Source organism: Erinaceus europaeus, chromosome 5 (assembly GCF_950295315.1).
Source record: "Erinaceus europaeus chromosome 5, mEriEur2.1, whole genome shotgun sequence".
NCBI classification, from domain to species: domain Eukaryota; kingdom Metazoa; phylum Chordata; class Mammalia; order Eulipotyphla; family Erinaceidae; genus Erinaceus; species Erinaceus europaeus.
The window spans coordinates 122,355,767-122,375,280 of record NC_080166.1 but is presented as its reverse complement, the minus strand read 5'-3'; the positions used below and the strand labels follow the sequence as shown (position 1 = coordinate 122,375,280).

At 40.1% G+C, this 19,514-nt stretch overlaps 1 protein-coding gene across 4 annotated transcripts in view; it reads left to right on the top strand.

Annotated features, from left to right (window-relative positions):
• The window catches only part of ATP8A2 (ATPase phospholipid transporting 8A2), a 641,523-nt gene that overhangs the window by 177,448 nt on the left and 444,561 nt on the right, over positions 1-19,514 (top strand). For all 4 annotated transcript variants that reach the window (XM_060191722.1, XM_060191724.1, XM_060191721.1 and 1 more), the window contains exons 19-23: positions 592-641; positions 2,886-2,955; positions 5,146-5,230; positions 9,363-9,502; positions 12,645-12,783. In XM_060191722.1, the coding sequence (XP_060047705.1) occupies positions 592-641; positions 2,886-2,955; positions 5,146-5,230; positions 9,363-9,502; positions 12,645-12,783 (484 nt within the window). The remainder of the gene's footprint in view (positions 1-591; positions 642-2,885; positions 2,956-5,145; positions 5,231-9,362; positions 9,503-12,644; positions 12,784-19,514) is intronic.

Here is a 19,514-nt window from a genome sequence, read left to right as displayed (position 1 = left end):
TTTTTGCATAACTATTGTGCTGTCTCCCTAGCCCATGACCCCTTATTTATAAATCCAAAAATCAAAAATACTTTGAGTTACTAAAGCATTTCCTTTTTATCAGTTTGGGGCATAGGCAGCAAAACTTTGAGATGTGATAGGGAGCTATTTGTAATTTGTGCATTTTGCAATGCTGTTTCAATGTTATGGCATGTCATGTAGGTTTATACTTTCATAAAATCTGTCCATTCTGAATGTAGGAGTCTACTGGGTCCCAAGATTTCAATTGGAACTGTGTAGCTTGTTTCCTTTCTTTTCTGTCTTGGAATTTGCCAGCTTTTAGAATCTTCACACTAATTCTAGAAAAATAAGAAAATACCAGAAGGGGGGGCTATGACCCCACTAAAATGACAGAAAATCTACCTTTGGAAAAGACTTGTAAAGGGAAAGAACTAGAGAACCTGTGATGGTTGGGTGGTGTGTCAGTTTATTGGTTCCAGGTGCAGGTGTGTGTGTGTGTGTGTGTGTGTGTGTGTGTGTGTGTCTATCATCAGTTACTTTGAGATTTTAAAGTTTTATATCTCAGGTAAAAGAGTGTTTTTCTTACTTTAGATGGGCCAGGAACAGACGTTTGGAATCCTTAATGTCCTGGAATTTTCTAGGTATGTTTATCTTTCATGTACTAGAAATAAAATACATACACACATAGTACACATGTGTTTAATAACTTCATTAGAGCATTCACATGGTTGCATGATTAATTTTGGTGCTTAAATTAATAAATATATCTACACAAACCCTCTTCACCCTGGAGTATATTACTTTCATTAAAGAAAATAAAGCAGGGGTTGGGCAGTAGTGCAGTGGCTGAAGTGCACATGGTGCGATGTGCAAGGACTGGTATAAGGATTCTGGTGTGAGCCCTGGCTCCCCACCTGCAGAAGTGTTACTTCACAAGGGGTGAAGCAGGTCTGCAGGTGTCTATCTTTCTCTCTCCCTCTGTCTTCCCCTCTCTCAACTTCTCTCTGTCCTATCCAACAACAACAATAACAAGAGCAACAAAGGAGAGAAAAAACATGGCCTCCATGGAGCAGTGGATTTGTAGGTCAGGTACCAGAGCCCCAGCGATAACCCTGGAGGCAAAAAAGGAAAGCAGGTCATATCTTTTCCTCTCATCTCTCTCTCTCTCTGAGGGGTGAGTTCATGGAGACATGAGGATACATTAAAAATTCATGGGAGGGGGCAGGGCGGTAGCGTAGCGGGTTAAATGCACATGACGCTTTGTTGCAAGGACCTGTGTAAGGATGCCTATTTGAGCCCCCAGCTCTTCACCTGCAGGGGGCTTGCTTCACAAGCAGTGAAGCAGGTCTGCAGGTATCTATCCTTCTCTTTCCCTCCTCTCTCGATTTCTCTCTGTCCTATCCAACAACAATGACAGGATACCAATAATGATAAACAACAAGGGCAACAAAAGGGGAAAATAGCCTCCAGGAGCAGTGTGTTCATAGTGTAGGCACTGAGCCCCAGTGATAACCCTGGAGGCAAAAATAAATAAATAAATAAATAGACATGGGAGAATTAAAGGAACTGAAAAGATCATTTATAGTTCTTTCTTTTATTTATGCCTGCACAATTCCACTGTTCCCTGCAAACTTTTTCTTTTTGATAGAAAGGGGCTTCTAGAAAGGGAGAGGCACTTCAGCACTGCTCCACCATCCATGGAGTTTCCCCTTGGTGTTGTGCATGGTAACTTCAAATGGTTCCTGGCAAGACTCAAAACCTGAATCCTTACATGTGGCAAAATGGGTGCTCTGTGTCCAAACTGTCTCCCGACCCTCCCCCCCCTTTTTAGTTGACTCATCTTTTTCTAGATGCTTCTGAATCCTGATGGTGCGCCTCTGATATAGTTGGAGACTTCATGGCTTTATACATTCAGAAATGGAGGCTGTGGATCAATAACTCTGCTGAGAGCACTTATCTGCTAGGTAGCAGAGAGAGAGAGAGAGAGAGAGAGAGAGAGAGAGAGAGAAAGAGAGAGAGAGAGAGAGAGAGAGAGAGAAAGGGAGAGAGAGAGAGAGAGAGAGAGAGAGAAAGGGAGAGAGAGAGAGAGAAAGAGAGAGAGTTCAAGCACAGTCCTTGTAGAGTTCTGTGTTAGAATATACAGTTTGTATACAAAGTTGGTGAGAGGATGTCCTCTCTACTGGAAATGATCTGACTGAAAAGCCAAAAAGATGAGTGGTGAGGGCCCATTATAGCTGACCTGGTGATTTAAGAGAGGGCTCATAGGAGAGGCAGCAAGTCTGCAGAGGTGGGTGGAGATCTTCAGGAAGAGGAATTTGTAGGCAGTAGAGAAGCATTAAAGACTATGAATGGTGAAGACATATGAGGTAAGATGAATAAAGAGGCATCTTTACTGGGCTGGAGAGAGGAGCAATTAAGTATGCCTTGGTGTTACATTAGGAGTGATAGTTTATTTCTACTCTAAGTTAAAAAAAAAAGCAGAAAGAAAAGCTTTGGAGTTAAGTTGATTTATAGTGAGCTTTCCCTTTTGATACTTTTCTAACTAGTTTACACAGTATTTTTGAATTCTAAAATGAGGTAAAATCTTTTACAGAATATTATTGGAAGAAAATTAGATGTACATAGTAGATGGTTCAAATTCTGTTTCTGCCTCACTCTATTAAAAAGTAGCTGGTAGGAAAAGGAGTAACTTTTTGCTCATTACATATAAATAAAAATGGTATATACACTACCCTAAAAATTTGGCTTGGAGGAAGGAGGGAATTTGGCCATTTTGGGACCAGCCAGACCAGACTACATGGTCTTTCCTTGGTTGTTGATCATGGGTTATGGGCCCTAGAAAACAGACCAGTGACTATTTCTTTTCGTTATTTGCACACTTACAGTAACAGAAAGAGAATGTCGGTGATTGTCCGAACTCCTTCAGGACAACTCCGTCTCTACTGCAAAGGAGCTGTAAGTACTGCTGCTCCCTGCCTGGCATAGTGGGCAGTTCTTGGTGGCTGCTTTTCCTGACCGTGGTGCTCCTTATTCATTTGCTCGAGGTTGAAAAGTTGGCTGTGAAGTAGAGGAATTGTTAGAAATCTACTGAGGAACTGGTTCTATCAATAAAGATGGTAAAGATGGTCAGTAAGTCTCTTGCTTCTAGTCCATAGTTTCAGAAACAGTACCAAGAAATTCTGTAAAATTCTCGAGTATGGATCATGACCCTAGTTTTACCATCATTGGCTGTGACTCTGGGAAGATTAGGTAATCTGTATGGACTTGTGATAATGTTTTTTTAAGCACTCTGATGATTCTCTAGCAGTTATTTTTCTCAGTTGTTGTGGTTTAATTTTTAGTCCTCATGGGGAGTTACATGGCAAGGAAGAAGAGAGTATCTGTCTTTCATTAGTTTACCAGGACAAGCATCATTTCTTTTTTGGACTTGATCAGAACACTGCTATTGAGAATACCACTTAACTCTGCAATATGGTGGTGTCAGAATTGAACGTGGGCCTCATACATGCAGGTCCTCTGCTCTAGCCCTGAGAAATCGCTCACTGGCTACGAGCCAGGTTATTTGTCCTAATTGCTGGTAATCCAATCTAAATGTATTATCAAGAAGAGATGTTCTGTGTATGTACCTCACTTGCAAAACTATATCTTGCTAAATCCTGGTCTTATGTGTTGAGGGAAAGAGTTAATAAAACTATTTTTATGAGAATATAAGGAATATGAAGCTATTTTGAGGATAATGGCTTGTTCACAATCTTACTGATCTTTACTAATTGTAGAAAGAGACTTGTCTTATTTCAGTTCAGTTTGGCCAGAACTTTTAAAAAATGAGTGATGCCTATGAGTCCCAAAGGTGTTATATCTGAACCCTTTAAAGAATTCTGTTTATAGAAAAACTTCATTCCAGATCACTTAGGTTGTATTCTTCCATGTTCTACTTACTTTTTTTTTTTTAATTTTTAAAAAATTTTTTCCTCCAGGGTTATTGCTGGGCTCGGTGCCTGCACCATGAATCCACCGCTCCTGGAGGCCATTTTTCCCCCCTTTTGTTTCCCTAGTTGTTGCAGCCTCGTTGCGGTTATTATTGCCATTGTTGGCGTTGCTTTGTTGTTGGACAGGACAGAGAGAAATGGAGAGAGGAGGGGAAGACAGAGAGAGAGGGGGAGAGAAAGATAGACACCTGCAGACCTGCTTCACCACCTGTGAAGCGACTCCCCTGCAGGTGGGGAGCCGGGGGCTCGAACTGGGATCCTTACGCTGGTCCCTGCACTTTGCGCCACGTGCGCTTAACCCACTGTGCCACCACCCGACCCCCGTTCTACTTACTTTTATTTATTAATTAGAGATATAAAGATAGAGATAGAGATGGAGGGAGAGAGAGAGAGAGAGAGAAAGAGAGAAGAAAGAAACAGACCAGCTCAGGCTTAGACCTGAAAGCAAGTTTTTGTCTCTCCAGCATGATATAGATACTCTTTATTCACCATTATGTCTGAAGTACCATAGAAGAAGCCCCTAACTACAGAATAGTGTAAATATGAAAATGCTTTTATTTTGTTTTCATGGGACTAAATTTCCTTCAAATCTTCCCCCTCAACAATACTAGATTCCTCTGAAAAATCTGTTTCCTCAGGCTCTGCAGTTTGGTGGAGGACTGGTGGCATCCAGTCTCCTAGCTCTGATGCCGGTCGTGAAAACCACTGTGGAGGAAGGAGTTGAAATGATGCCTGAATGCTTCCCTGCCAAACTGACTAGTGCTGTCTATGCCCTTTCCCAGGGAGAAGCTTTTGCTTTTTCAGGAAATGGGATGTGTTTAAGTAATTCAGGACGTGCATTTTATCCATTCTACTTCTGCAGTAAATAAAAGCCACGTGACCTTTGGTGTGAGTTTTGCATATTTAGGTGAATGCAGCCACTTTGGTGTCCTGCTACCTATGGTCCTTCCCATTGTGTTTGTGTTCAGACACACCTATGCACAGTTTGCTTTCCGCAGCTTAGGGATGCAGCCAAACACTCTATTTCTACTTGCCCACTCATGTACGCATGCAAAAGAGTAAATACTACTGAAAGAGAGTATCCTAAGAATGTTGACAGGGAGGTTTGTTTTGCCAATCACCATGTTCTCCCTTCCTCCCCTCTTTTTTCTTTTAGGATAATGTCATTTTTGAGAGGCTTTCAAGAGATTCAAAATACATGGAGGAAACATTATGCCATCTGGAATATTTTGCCACAGAAGGTGAGTGACATTGAGAAATGTTGTTTTTTTTCCATTAAAAACAGATTTTTATTTATTTACCCAAATTAATGAAAATGTGCTACATAGTGGTTAAGGCTTAATACCAGCCTCTCTGTTGACACAGATTGAAAACAATATTCAACTCTCCTCATTGTTTGCTTTATTGTTTATGCCCTATGATAGACAAAAATAAAAAGATATTGTTTATGCACTGGGATAAAACTTCCTGATTAGGAAGTTCTTAGGATCTTTGTACTTAGGAATATTTATATCTTAAAATATATTTAATTTTTAGAACAACTGAAGTAAAATGCTTAGATTACATATTTTAGGGATTAATTTGAAGATTTTTTTTGTATGTCCATGGTTATCATTTCTTGTTAGAAATATAATTTTTTAAGTGCCACCATTGTTTTTAACCTATGTGTTTCCATGTTATGCACCAACTTAGGGAATGTAGAGATAGAATGGCCCAATTTCTGGGCTGTGAGAATGTATTCAGCCTCAGGTTCTTAAGAAGCTACCAGCCTGGTTTTACTAGAAGCTATTTTAAAAAAAAATTATTTATAAAAAAGAAACACTACAAAACCATAGGCTAAAAAGGGGTACAACTCCACACAATTCCCATCACCATAACTCCATATCCCATTTCTCCCCTGATAGCTTTCCTATTCTTTAACCCTCTGGGAGTATGGACCTAAGGTCATTGTGGGATGCAGAAGGTGGAAGGTCTGGCTTCTATAATTGCTTCCCTGCTGAACATGGGCATCGACAGGTTCCTCCATACTCCTAGCCTGCCTCTTTCTTTCCCTAGTGGGGCAGGGTTCTGGGGAATCGGAGCTCCAGGACATATTGGTGGGGTTGTCTGTCCAGGGAAGCTTGGTTGGCATCATGATAGCATCTGGAGCCTGGTGGCTGAAAAGAGAGTTAACATAAAAAGCCAAACAAGTTGTTGACTAATCATGAACCTAAAGGCTGGAGTAGTGCAGATGAAGAGTTGGGGGGGGGGTGTCTCCATTTTGTAGATAGCTAGTAGGGATATTTTAGTTCTATTCCAAAGGGCCTGTGACTATACTAGTTTTTTTTTTTCCCTGAGCCTGAAATCTGATATGCAGGTAGATCCTACTTATTGTCTGGGAGATGATGTTATTTTTACCTATCTGTCCTCTCATACATGTGTGGCTGATGCTTGGGTGAGCAGTCTGTCCTGAATATACAAACTGTGATACAGGGCTTGACTTGCTTCACAGCAGTGTGTTTTTCTAGTTCCAATCCCTATACACCCTCCATATTCTGCGCCTCTGTCAGAAGTGAGATGCACTAAAAAATTCCTTCTCAGCTTCCTTCACATGACTCTGCTGATCCCATCCATAGGGAAAACTGGCCTAGGCCAGTTCATAATATGTAGACTCACCTGGAAGCTTGTCATTTCTTTCCTTAGAAAACTTAGACTATTCTTTCTCAACTCTCATTGTCCTTGTGATATTAGCTTAGCTAATTATCATTTAAAAATTTATTTATAAAAAGGAAACAGTGACAAAAACCATAGGATAAGAGGGGTGCAAATCCACACAATTCCCACCAGAACTCCATATCCCTTTTCCTCCCTTGATAGCTTTCCTATTCTTTATCCTTCTGGGAATATGGACCAAGGGACTTTATGGGGTACAGAAGGTGGAAGGTCTGGCTCCTGTAATTGCTTTCCTGCTGAACATGGGCATTGACAGGTTGATCCATACTCCCAGCCTGTCTCTCTCTTTCCCTAGTGAGACAGGGCTCTGGGGAAGCAGGGCTCCAGGACACATTGGTGGAGTTGTTTGCCCAGGGAAGTCTGTTTGGCATCATGTTAGCATCTGGAACCTGGTGGCTGAAAAAAGAGTTAATATATAGAGCCCCCCCCAAAAATTATTGACTAACCATGAACTTAAAGGCTGAAAAATAGAAAAGTTTATATGAAGAGTTGGGGGGGTCTTTGTTTTGTAGATCGTTAGTAGCCCTATTTCAGTTATTCCAAAGAGCCCATGAGTATACTAGTTTTTTTTTTTTAATCTGAGCAGTGCTCTGGTTCAAAAAAAAAAAAAGACTATAGCATTGAAGCTTCCTTTAATACTGTGGGGGTCAGGCTTAGCTGTTATCTTAAGACTCTAATAGTTTACTGAACCTGGATAGACCAGGAAAGGAGGTCTCTAGAAGGCTTTGAACAACAGCACAGCCAGGCTTTCTTGAAAGAGAAGGTGAAGAAAGCTGGGGCTTTGCTTAAAGTGTTGGCGTCTCCTTTCTCACTTTGTTGACACATGTGTATATTCCTATATAGGTGTAGTTGCTTGAAAGCCTGACTGTTTCATGTGATAACACATTGGAGCTTATTGCTGCCTTTCAATGTACTCTCTGTCTGCTGGTTCTTGCCTCTTGCTTGCATAGGCATAGCTGGATCATTTTATTTTGTTTATTTTATTTGTGATTTAATAATGTTTCACAAGATTGTGGTAAAACCAGGTACAATTCCACACAGTTCCCACTACTAGAGTTCCATATCCCCTCCCCTCCATTGGATGTTTCCCTATTCTTTATCGTGTTGGGAGTATGGACCAAAGATCTTTATGGGATGCAGAAGGTGGAAGGTCTGGTTTCTGTAATAGCTTCTCTGTTGGACCTGTGTTGACAGGTAGATCCATACCCCAGCCTATTTCTATCTTTCCCTAGCTGGGGAGGGCTCTGGGGAGGTGGGGTTCCAGGACATATTGGTGAGGTCATCTGCCCAGGGAAGTCAGGTTGGCATCATGGTAGCATCTGCAATTTGGTGGCTGAAAAGCATTAAGATATAAGGCAGAACAATTTGTTTAATAATAAGAAACCTAAAGGTAAAAGTATAGTAGATGAAGTTTGGGGTCTTCATGTTGGAAGGAACTAGGAAGTCTATTTTAGGTATATTCTAAGGGGCCCACGACTTTTCTAATTTTTGCCTGAGCCTGATAGCTAACATGCAGGTGAGCTAAAAGTATTGTCTGGGAAGATGGTGTCAGAGTTGAGGATAGGACTAGAAAGCTGGATACGGTCAGAGAGAAGTTCCCAGATATGGGAAAAGTATATAAATACCGTGAACTGTAAACCCCATTGATCTGACCTAGAGCCCATGTCTATTCATTCTTAGCAGAGGAGCCTGTATATCTTCTGCATCCCTGTTGGTCTAAGGTCACTTTCTGTGGTCATAGCTAGGAATACTCTAGGCTGCACTCATTTCAGGACCCGTCTTCCTCAAGTGGAGGTCTTCCCTTCGGAGAGTGGGGCAATTTCTACCACTGTTGTTCTACATTGAGGGCAAGGTCCTGCAGAGGTCACCTCTGGCTCCTAAACTTACTTCTGTGGGGACTCCACTCTTGTAGTTTCCTTGTACTCTCTAGTACATGTTGGAGGTGGTTTCTGTCACAATTCAGCAAAGTTATTACTTTTTAAAAGTTTTATTTTCCTTTTTCAATATTATATGTACACAGAGATTGATTCACATGAAAGAGGAAGAGGGGAGAGGGAAAGATAGAGAGAGAGAGAGAGAGAGTCGGGCTGTAGTGCAGCGGGTTAAGTGCAGGTGGCGCAAAGCACAAGGACTGGCATAAGGATCCCGGTTCGAACCCCGGCTCCCCACCTGCAGGGGAGCTGCTTCACAGGCGGTGAAGCAGGTCTGCAGGTGTCTTTCTCTCCTCCTCTCTGTCTTCCCCTCCTCTCTCTATTTCTCTCTGTCCTATCCAACAACGACAACAACAATAATAACTACAACAATAAAACAACAAGGGCAACAAAAGGGAATAAATAAATGAAATAAATATTTAAAAAAAAGAGAGAGAAAGAGAGAGATATCAGAGCACTACTATAGTACATGCTGTACTGGGGAGCTAGTAGAGAGTCTCAGACATGCAAGTTGAGTGCTCTTCCAGCTGAGATATTTTCCTAGTGACAGTAGAGTTATTTTCAAATTCCCCTTTCAGGTGTGAAAAGTTGAATTAAAACGATCTAAATACAGATTGCTGTGAGCATGCCAGAATTAAACGGAACCATATGATGCCACTTAGATGGTAAGGTATCAAGCCTGCTCTTGTCCTCAGTGCCATCACTGGGCTACTCTGTGACTGTTTTGCAGGCTTGAGGACACTCTGTGTTGCTTATGCTGACCTCTCTGAGAATGAGTATGAGGAATGGCTGAAAGTCTATCAAGAAGCCAGCACTATATTGAAAGACAGAGCGCAACGTTTAGAAGAGTGTTACGAGATCATTGAGAAGGTAATTTGTATATGCTATAGCAGGATTACAGATTCAGTGAGAGGCTGAACACTGAATAGGCATCCTCTTGGTGCCCAGTGATGTTCTGTTTTCTTATAAGTATCTTAATTCACTATTAATATTCAATTAAGTGTTCCTTTCTTTGTCTTTTGTTGTTGTTGCCTCCAGGGTTATCGCTGGGACTCGGTGCCTACACTACTAATCAGATGCTCCTGGAGGCCATTTTTCCCTTTTGTTGCCCTTGTTGTTGTTGTTATTGTTGCCATTAGTGCTGTTGTTGGATAGAACAGAGACAAATCGAAAGAGGAGGGGAAGACAGAGAGGGGGGAAGAAAGACACCTACAGACCTGTTTCATTGTCCATGAAGCTACCCTCCTGTAGGTAGGGAGCTGGGGGCTTGAACTGGGATCCTTAAGCTGGTCCCTGAGCTTCGCACCATGTGCACTTAACCCGCTTCACTACCAGCCGGCCCCCTCCTTTCTTTGTCTTAAGAAATATCTACCTTTTAAATGTGATCAAAAAGATCTACCCACCCTCAGCTAATCATTAATAATAACTTAAGAAGTATCAGGTCAAAACACTGTAAGTGACTTTCTGGTACATTTGTGTATATTGTGTTCTCTCAAATCTCAGGCTTGGATTATAATTACTTTTTCTTTTTTGTGTTGTGAATCATCAGTCCGTTATATAGTTGCTGTCATCTGAAGTCTTCACTTATTTACTTTTTCTCACACACAAGAATTATTTCTTATTTTGCATATGTGTTTTTAAAAATGCTTAGATTTTTGCACTGTTTTTGTTTGAGTTTTATGTTTGCCATCTTTTTAAAGGAATTTGTGTAGGAGTAGAACTGCCCTGCGGTATTGGGAGTTCCAACATTGTTAGCATTGGAAAAAGGCCATTGAAAAGGTGATTTGCTAGGCACATAATGGTACTTAGGGAGCCACTGGTTCATCTCACCAGCAGGTGCTCTGTTTTGGAGGAACTCTGGGGAGGGGAGAAGGGATGGTAGGTCTTCTGTGCTGAGCTTCCAGAATCTTCCAGAACACCAGGCAAAGCAGTTCCAGGCTCTGCATAGCCACACCTCTTTTTTTTTTTTGCCTCCAGGGTTATTGCTGGGGCTCGGTGCCTGCACTACAGATTCACTGCTCCTGGAGGCCATTTTCCCTTTTGTTGCCCTTGTTGTTTATCATTGTTGTTATTATTATTGATGTCATTGTTATTGTTATTATTATTGATGTTATTCCTGTTGTTCTTGTTGGATAGGACAGTGGGAAATCAAGAGAGGAGGGGAAGATAGAGAGGGGGAGAGAGGGAGTCCGGCGGTAGCGTAGCAGGTTAAGTGCACGTGGCGCAGAGTGCAAGGAGTGGCATAAGTATCCTGGTTCGAGACCCTGGTTCCCCACCTGCAGGGTAGTCGCTTCACAAGCGGTGAAGCAGGTCTGCAGGTGTCTTTCTCTCCCCATCTCTGTCTTCCCTCCTCTCTCCATTTCTCTCTGTCTTATCCAACAATGACAACATCAACAACAATAACTACAACAACAATAAAAACAACAGGGGCAACAAAAAGGAAATAAATATTAAAAAATCTTTTAAAAAAAGAGAGGGGGAAAGAAAGATAGACACCTGCTTCAATGCATGTGAAGCAACCCCCCTGCAGGAGGGAGCTGGGGACTTGAACCAGGATCCTTGTGCTTGCTTCGATGTGCATGTTAACCCATGGAGCTACTGCCCAGCCCCCTGCCATAAACTTCCTGTGTTATGAAGAGGACTCCCAGGGACAACATTTTAAAGTTCCTCCATCTTAAGTTATTTGAATAATTTCTTCTCTGTTTAATCTTAGCATGTGTCTCTTATATTGACTGGTAAGTATGTCATTAAGAATCAGTTTTGCTCCTGTTCAGTTGAATACGATACTTGACTCCTTAGTGGAGTAAGAAGTATGAGGACTTGTGTGCTGTTATTGTCCATGGGTTAACCTGCTGATACATCCTCCTTCCACATAGCCTCTAGCCTAACATGCCTATGCACCAAGAAATAAATGCAAGATTGGCTGCCCAAAGGACAGAGTGGCTCTAACTTTGCAATTTTTATTATTTTTCTTATCAGTAATTACTTTTATTATTTAACATTTTTATTAGTGATTTGGTAGTGGTTTATAAGATTATAATACTATAAGGATATAGTTCCAACCATACCACCACCAAAGTTCTGTGTCCCCCCTGCCTCAAACAATAACCATCATAGTTCTCACAAAGAGGAGCTCCTCCTCCTCCTCTTCCTTCTCCCTCCTGCAAGTACATATGCTTTAACTCTGTAAGATCTGCATATGAACAAAATCTTTCAGTAGCTGCTCACTACTTTACTTCATTTACTAGGCATAATCACTTCTAGTTCTATTCAGTTTGTCTTGATGGACACAATATTATCTTTTTGATTGCAGAGTAGTATTCCATTAAATATATATCCCCCCCCCCCCGCCTTTTAATGCAGTGCCAATTGATGAACCCAGGGCCTCATCCATGTGTAATATTGCTCTGCTGCATCCCTGGCCCAATTTTTAGTGTGTGTGTGTGTGTGTGTGTGTGTGTGTGTGTTTGTGTGTGTGTGTGTGTTTGTGTGTGTTTGTATGTGTAAACCCTGGATTCAAAGCACCTTACCACCATCAATGGAGCTCTCCCTGGTGCTGTCTGTCATGCTCCCATGTAACAGGGTAAAGTGAACCACTCCCAAAGCCCGACCTTTTAAATACTTTTAAAATACCACACTTGGAGGGCTGTGTGGTGATGCACCAGGTTGAGTGCACATGTTACAATGTGTAAGCACCTGAGTTCGATCCCTGGTCCCCACCTGCAGGGGGAGCTTTGTAGGCAGTAAAGTAGTGCTGCAGGTGTCTTTCTCTTTCCCTCTCTTTCCCTACTTTCTCGATTTCTGGCTGTCTCTATCCAATAAATAAAGATAATAAAAGTTAAAAAATTATTTTAAAAATATTCCACACTTGTAGATATCACTCATTATTTTCATAGTTTAATGTAGAAGAAATAAGTGTCAAAACATTTTGACTGCTTTTTTTTGTCAGAGTTTTGTGATTAATGCTGCTCTCTATATACCAATCTTTAATCTAAGATATCTTCCAATTTAGAATTTACTATTACTTGGAGCCACAGCAATAGAAGATCGTCTTCAGGCTGGAGTTCCAGAAACAATAGCAACTCTTCTGAAGGCAGAAATTAAAATATGGGTGCTGACAGGGGACAAACAAGAAACTGCAATTAATATAGGTAATTAACTTTAAAATGGCTTCCCTATGTTGTATTGTGTTTTATTTTTTGTTTTTATTATTAATGACAGAGAAGTAGAGTACTGTTCTGGTACATGAGGTGATAAGGATTGAACTCAGGACCTTATGCTAGCGAGTACTGTGTATTACTACTGTGCCATCACCCCTAGTTACTGTGTGGTGTTAAGTGTCTGGAAGATATGCCTAAGAGTTCCTCAGTGGCATCTTCATTTTCTGTGTCAAGAAAAGTTTGTTCATATCAGCTAAAGATCTTTTAAGCATTGTCTGCCTCTTACAGACATTGAAATGATTATCTTGTCCTAAAAGATACTGAATACACTTATATAGGATATATGATGTAAAAGTTGACAACTTTTATTTTTTTACCGCTTCACAGAATTTCAGCCTGAGAAATTAACAGTATGTCCTACTAAATTTAACTACTCTTTATAATTTTATATAATTGTAACATTAATGATTTTACCAATTGATTGGGGGTTTTCTGAGATACCTGTGTCTTTCCCCTCCCCACTGGGCTTGGTGTCCTCTCTGCTCACAAAGCATCACAGATATGGAAATTGAAGACAGGAAACTTAAGTCCTGATAGCTTCATTGTTGGTATGCTTCTAATTTTGCTTCTAAAAACCCCTTCTGTTTCATTGGTTTAATTCCCCCTGCTTAACACTGTATTCTTTTTGCATAAACCACTGTTAACTAAGCACCACCCTCCCTCCAGGGCTTTGGTGGTTCAGTGGTAGAATTCTTGCCTGCTCCACCCCCTCTCCTTGTCACACCCTGATTTTCACCAATCTCTTTTTGCTCCACCCTCTCTATGTCACATCCTGTTTACACCCTACTTGGCAAGTATATATATATAAGTACAGGATTGTGATTAGAGTTTAGTTTAGTTTAGATGGCTTAGATTGCGCTGCATTCTGCTTGAATAAAGACTGAAATGCGTACCACCCAGCCATGAGTCCCTGGTCGTCTGCCTCCCATCAATGAAGCTCAGCCCGGCACTCTTCATTACTGCTAAAAAGGGGGTACATTTTAAACTTAAAAAGGTGTTGCAACTTCTGATTTTAAAAAATATGATGACTTACAATTATATGGTATTTCTGCGAGAAGTCCTTGATGTATATGTGGTGAAATGAATATATATATTTGTGCAAATAGACTTCATTCACGGCTCCCTTCAGAAAGAAACATGGTATAACATCTAAATTATAGTAATCTGTTGTTTTGTTTGGAGTAGTCTCCTTAGAATATCCACTGAATCCAGTGATAACCCTTTGTTAAACTTTCTTTTTGAATCAGCTTTGTCTCTCTGATAAACTTAGTTGACTATAATTACTCTATGGTGAATGCCACTTCTCGTTTAAACAGACAAAAGTCATTGGCTAATTTCTTGTCAAGACTGCAGCTGATGAAGTGTAATTTGGGTTCCACTGAAACATGACACTAGAATAAATGTGATTCTTGAGCAGTCTCTGAATACCCACATGTAGATTTTGTCCTTTGCTTTGTGATGATTGTCATGCAAATATACATCTTTATAGAAGAGTCTGATGATATTTGAAATCCATCATCACTACTTGAAAACAAAAACTCATACTTTCAGTTCTTTGGCAATGTTGGAAATTTTTTTAATAACTGGAAGATGATGCATTTTCTTTTGGTATAACATCTGTCAGTATTGGTAAATACATTGATCCTTCAGGTATTATTTTTTATATAACTTTGGTCTAAAAACCTGCCATTAACCTCTGTACATAAAGCTAACTGCTGCCCTTGAACATTTATTTAAATTTAGGAGTACACTTTCTGCTCTCTTTGAGTCATGTGAAAGAAGCTGAGTTAAAATAGAAGTGTAATAATAAATTTCCTGTATACTTTGAGTGTTCCTTTTAGTTAATGCCTTTTTTTCCCTCCTCCTAACCTGGATTTAACTTTCTTTGCCTTCCTGTGTTTGCTGTGGGAATGAGCTTAGTGTGCCGACAAGGCATTAATAGAAACAGGCCACTCCTGCTTAGTGCCTCTCACAGGTACCCTTTTTCTGCTTGTGATTTGCTCAGATGTGAACTTATCAGGAACTAAGTAAATTTGAAATCGCAAGTGATTGCAAATGACTATCCACTCAGATCAGATTGGTGGTCACTCACTAGGCCGAGTGCATGTTACTTTGTGTAAAGACCTATTCTTGAGCTCTTAGTTTCTACCTGCATGGAAGATGCTTCACAGGAGGTGGAGCAGTGTTATATGAATCTCTCCTTCTCTTGGGGTCTCTCTCTATCTCTCCATCTCTCTGTTTCTAGTCCTTTATCGAAAAGGAAAAAAAAAGGCAAGAAAGACAATAAAAATCCAGGCACAGATAGTTTTACAAATGAATTCTACAAAATTATCAAAGAAGAGTTAATACCTATAGTTTATTTATTTATTTATTTATTTATTTTTATTGCCACTAGACTTACCATTGAGGCTCGGTGCCAACATTATGAATCTACTGCTCCTGGCATAATGTTTGGGAGGGGAGTAGGAGAGGGAGAGAGAAAGACAGAAACATGCAGATCTACTCCACTGCTCATGAAACTTCCCTTCTGCGGGTGAGGAGTGGGGGCTCAAACTTTGGTCCTTACTCTGGTAACATGTGTGCTTAATTGAGTGTTAACCCAGCCCCAATACTTTTTAAGCTTTTCCAAAATATTGAAGACACAGGAGTACTCCCTTCCACCTCCTATGAAAATATCCTGATATGAAAAACAGACAAAGACACAAAAGAACAACGAAAAACTACAGACTAATATCTCTGATAAGCATAGATGCCAAAATATTGAACAGAATTCTAGCCAACCAAACACAGCAGTACATTAAAGCTTCTGCATAGCAAAAGAAATTATAACCCAAACAGAGAGACTCCTTACAGAGGGAGAAGATATGTACAAGTCATACATCAGACCAAAGGCTAATAACCAAAATATAGAAAGAGCTCACCAAAACTCATCAAAAACCAGACTCACCAAAAATACATCAAATCACCCCAGCTAAAAGTGGAAAAAGGATAGAACAGAATATTCACCAAAGAAGATATCCAAAAGGCCAACAGACATGAAAAATGCTACAAAGCATTGACATCAGAGAAGTGCAAATAAATACAACAATGAGATACCATTTCACTCCTGTGAGAATGTCATTCATCAGAAACAATTGCAACAACAAATGCTAGAGAGATTGTTGGGGCAAAGGGACCCTCTTGCACTGCTGATTGTGATGTAAATTGGTCCAACCCCTGTGGAAAACAGTCTAGAGAACTCTCACACAGCTAGAAGTAGGCCTACCCTATTACCCTGTAATTCTTCTCTTAGGGATATAGCCTAAGAAATCAAACAAACTCATCCAAAAAAGATGTGTGTTTACATATGCTCATAGCAGCATAATTTATAATAGCATAAACCTGGAAGCAACCCAGGTGTCCAAAAACAGATGAATGTCTGGGAACAAATTGTTTAATAATCAGGAACCTAAAGGTAAGAATATAGCAGATGAGATTTGGGATCTCCATTTGGAAAAAACTAGAAAATCTATTGTAGGTGTATTCCAAGGGGCCCATAATTTTTGCCTGAACCCAACAGGTAACATGCAGATGGCCCAAAGGTACTGTCTGGGGAGATGGTGTCAGAGTCAGAAGTAGGACTAGAAAGCTGGGTAAGGGCAGGGAGTAGCTCCCAAATATGGGAAAAGTATATAAATATTGTTAACTGTAAACCCCATCAGTTTGATCTGGGGCCCATATTCAGTAGAGGAAGGACTGTAATCTTATTTTTTAATTTAATTAATTTTTTTATGAGATTATTTTTTCCCACACCACACGTACCACCAAAGTTCTGTGTCCCTACCCTCACACCTCACAAAGATAACCATCGTAATTCTCACAAAGCTTTAGAAACAGTTGCTTATTTTCTTTTGCAATTTCATGTGTATCAGTTCTCTAGATTCCACATGAGCAAAACCATCCAGTAGTTTTCTTTCATCTCTACTTATTTTGCTAAGCCTAGTCACCTTTAATTCCATCTATTTTGTCCCAAAGGACATCATATAATCTTTTTGATTGCAGAGTGATACTCCATAACTTCTATAACCAATTACTGATATCCTTTAAAAGAACTGTGTCTAGATCATTTTTTTATGGGGCTTTCAGAACGTATAATCCTGAGTGATGTTGATATAGTCAATGTCATGTTCTAATTTAGGATATCTGTTGAGCCTACACATAATGCAGAAGGTCCAACAAAGTGTAAACATACAGACATTTTATGAGACTTGTTCATGTTGGAGCATAGGAGACAGCTTGAGCAGCATGAGGTCATGCTGCAGACACATTAAGGAGTGTAAGCCTATTTCCCAGTCTTGTATTTCTCCCTTCTCCTCTGTCATCTGAGTCATTTTCATCGTCTCCCACAGTGCTTATGGGATATTATTTCAATTTAGTGCAGTCTAGATACATTTTAGGGCACCCAGAAGATGCTTGGAAATACAACTGAGTATCTAGCATTTCTGCTTCCAGATGAAGTAAGGGAAGTAAGTAGATGAATAGGTTGTCTCCCGAGTACCAGGCACTGTACTGAGAATGCTTCCTGAACTTGACCTTCAGTCTATACATCGAAAAAGCCTCACTGGTCTAAAAGGAAAGTTCAGGGTTTATAGAGCTGAGGCTATATGAATGACTAGCGTTGCCCTCTGTTTCAGAACTTTTGGTTTTCAGATACAAGGATCATTTTAAACATAGCACCCACAAAAAAAATTGAGTTAGATGAAGGAGATGCAGTGGGGGAATGTCTACTGTGTTTCATCCATTCTAAGATGTACATTGTTTTTCTCTCTTAATATCTTTGAAATTGTGGTGTCTGATTATTGTTGACTCTTTCAGTTTTAACTGACAACATTTTCTTAGTGGAACATAAAGTAAGAGTTCACTTATAGAGATGACATTTGTATGTTTGAGGTTGTTAGCTTTCTTTAGCATTTACTCTCTATAGATCATGGTTTGTGAATTTAAGCTTCAAGCAAAACTCTTTGTCGTACCTTGGAAATCAATTTATTTAGTGAAATTAAGTTCCCAGATATCTGAGCCATTGAATATTATGTGGATACAGTCATCTCTTCTGTGTGTTTCTTTTTATTTATTTTTTCTATAGTTTGTGATTGGCCTGATGCCAGAATCCTGCTGAGCTGCGCTTGAATTTATGCTAACTAGCTGTGTTTCAAGAAGTTGGCAATTTTTTTTTTTCTAGCTTAAACATTTGGCATCAGCCAGGCTAAAGTGAAATTTCAGATGTGGCCTTTGTGAATCACATCATTGTCATTTCCTTATTACCACTGGATAAAAATTGTTATTAGATAGGTAGAAAATGGATGGGAACTTTGGGGGCCTTTTTTTTTTTTTCCCCTGCTGCACATAGGATGAGAGAGAGCAAAGTACTGTGTGTATTCCATTTTAAAGTCATGAAGTTGGAGACAACTTCCTTTGTAAATAATTTCTGACCTGGAGCTCCACTGTCTTCCCCTGCATTTTGCCATTTTCAAGCTCCGTATAGTCCTAGAAGTTTAATTTTTAAAAGTGATTAAATATGGTGGTGGTCTAGTCTATTATTGCCTTGACAAGTGCCCATTGTCAGGAAAAACTGGGACATGACAATTATAACTTTGTTTGGTAGTGTTCCCCACCTTAGTGTTGTTTCTTTCAGAAAAGTCAGACATGTTCATTCTTGATTCCCTGTACTGAGTGTTGTTGCCAGACGCTTTATTGTAGAGCTGGGGAACTAACATTCCCTGGTGTGAGTATGTGTTAATTATGAAACAAATTAGGGAATGAAGTAGATGAGAAAGTTCAAATTAGTTATGTGGTACAGATACTAACTAAGCACAATTGGCCTTCATAACAGTTACCAATAAAGGTTAGTTATGCTGTGCCAGATACTGTGCTCAGTCCTGAGACAGGTATTCCCTTCTATGTGATATAAGGAGACAAAGAAAGATCAGATGACTTAGCTTAGGAGTAAGGGTGGTGAAAAGCAGAGTACATTATCAAGATACTTGATACTAACTTCCCAGAAGAAAGAATATCTGAGTTTGAAGAAGATTAGGAGAGGCTTCTGAATGAGATGGTCTTAATTCTTTGGATCTCCAAGAATTAATTTTTTTAGGAGCCAGCTGGTGACTTAGCCAGTAGACTGCACATGTTACTACGCACAAGGGCTCAAGTTCACCTCTGGTCACCATGTGGGAGTTTCTGTAGGGGGAAGCTTCAGGAGCAGTGGACAGTGGAGTGGTGTTACAGTGTCTCTGTTTCTCTCTCTCTTCCTCTCTGCCTTCTGGTCTCTCACCCTCTATCTAGAAGAAAGAAAAAATGAACTGCAGGGAGCAGTGAATCCCCAGTGGTAACTTTGCTGACATTAAAAAAACATTTTTTTGTTTTTTAAAAAATTGACTGCAGGATAACTTAGGATGGCTCAGTTTAAGGAAGATGAGATAAGGTTGAGGCTGTATGTTACTACATGAGATGGAAACTTCCTAATAAGGGCTGAAGGGCCTGGAAGTAAAGAGGCCCAGGTGGGTGGTTCTATGGACTCGCAGGGCTCAATACTGAGGCTATTTTACTATGTCTGGAATAGATGGAGTGTCATCTGTCACTTGTGCCTGATATTTGGCAGTGTATTTCACACACTACACTCAAAG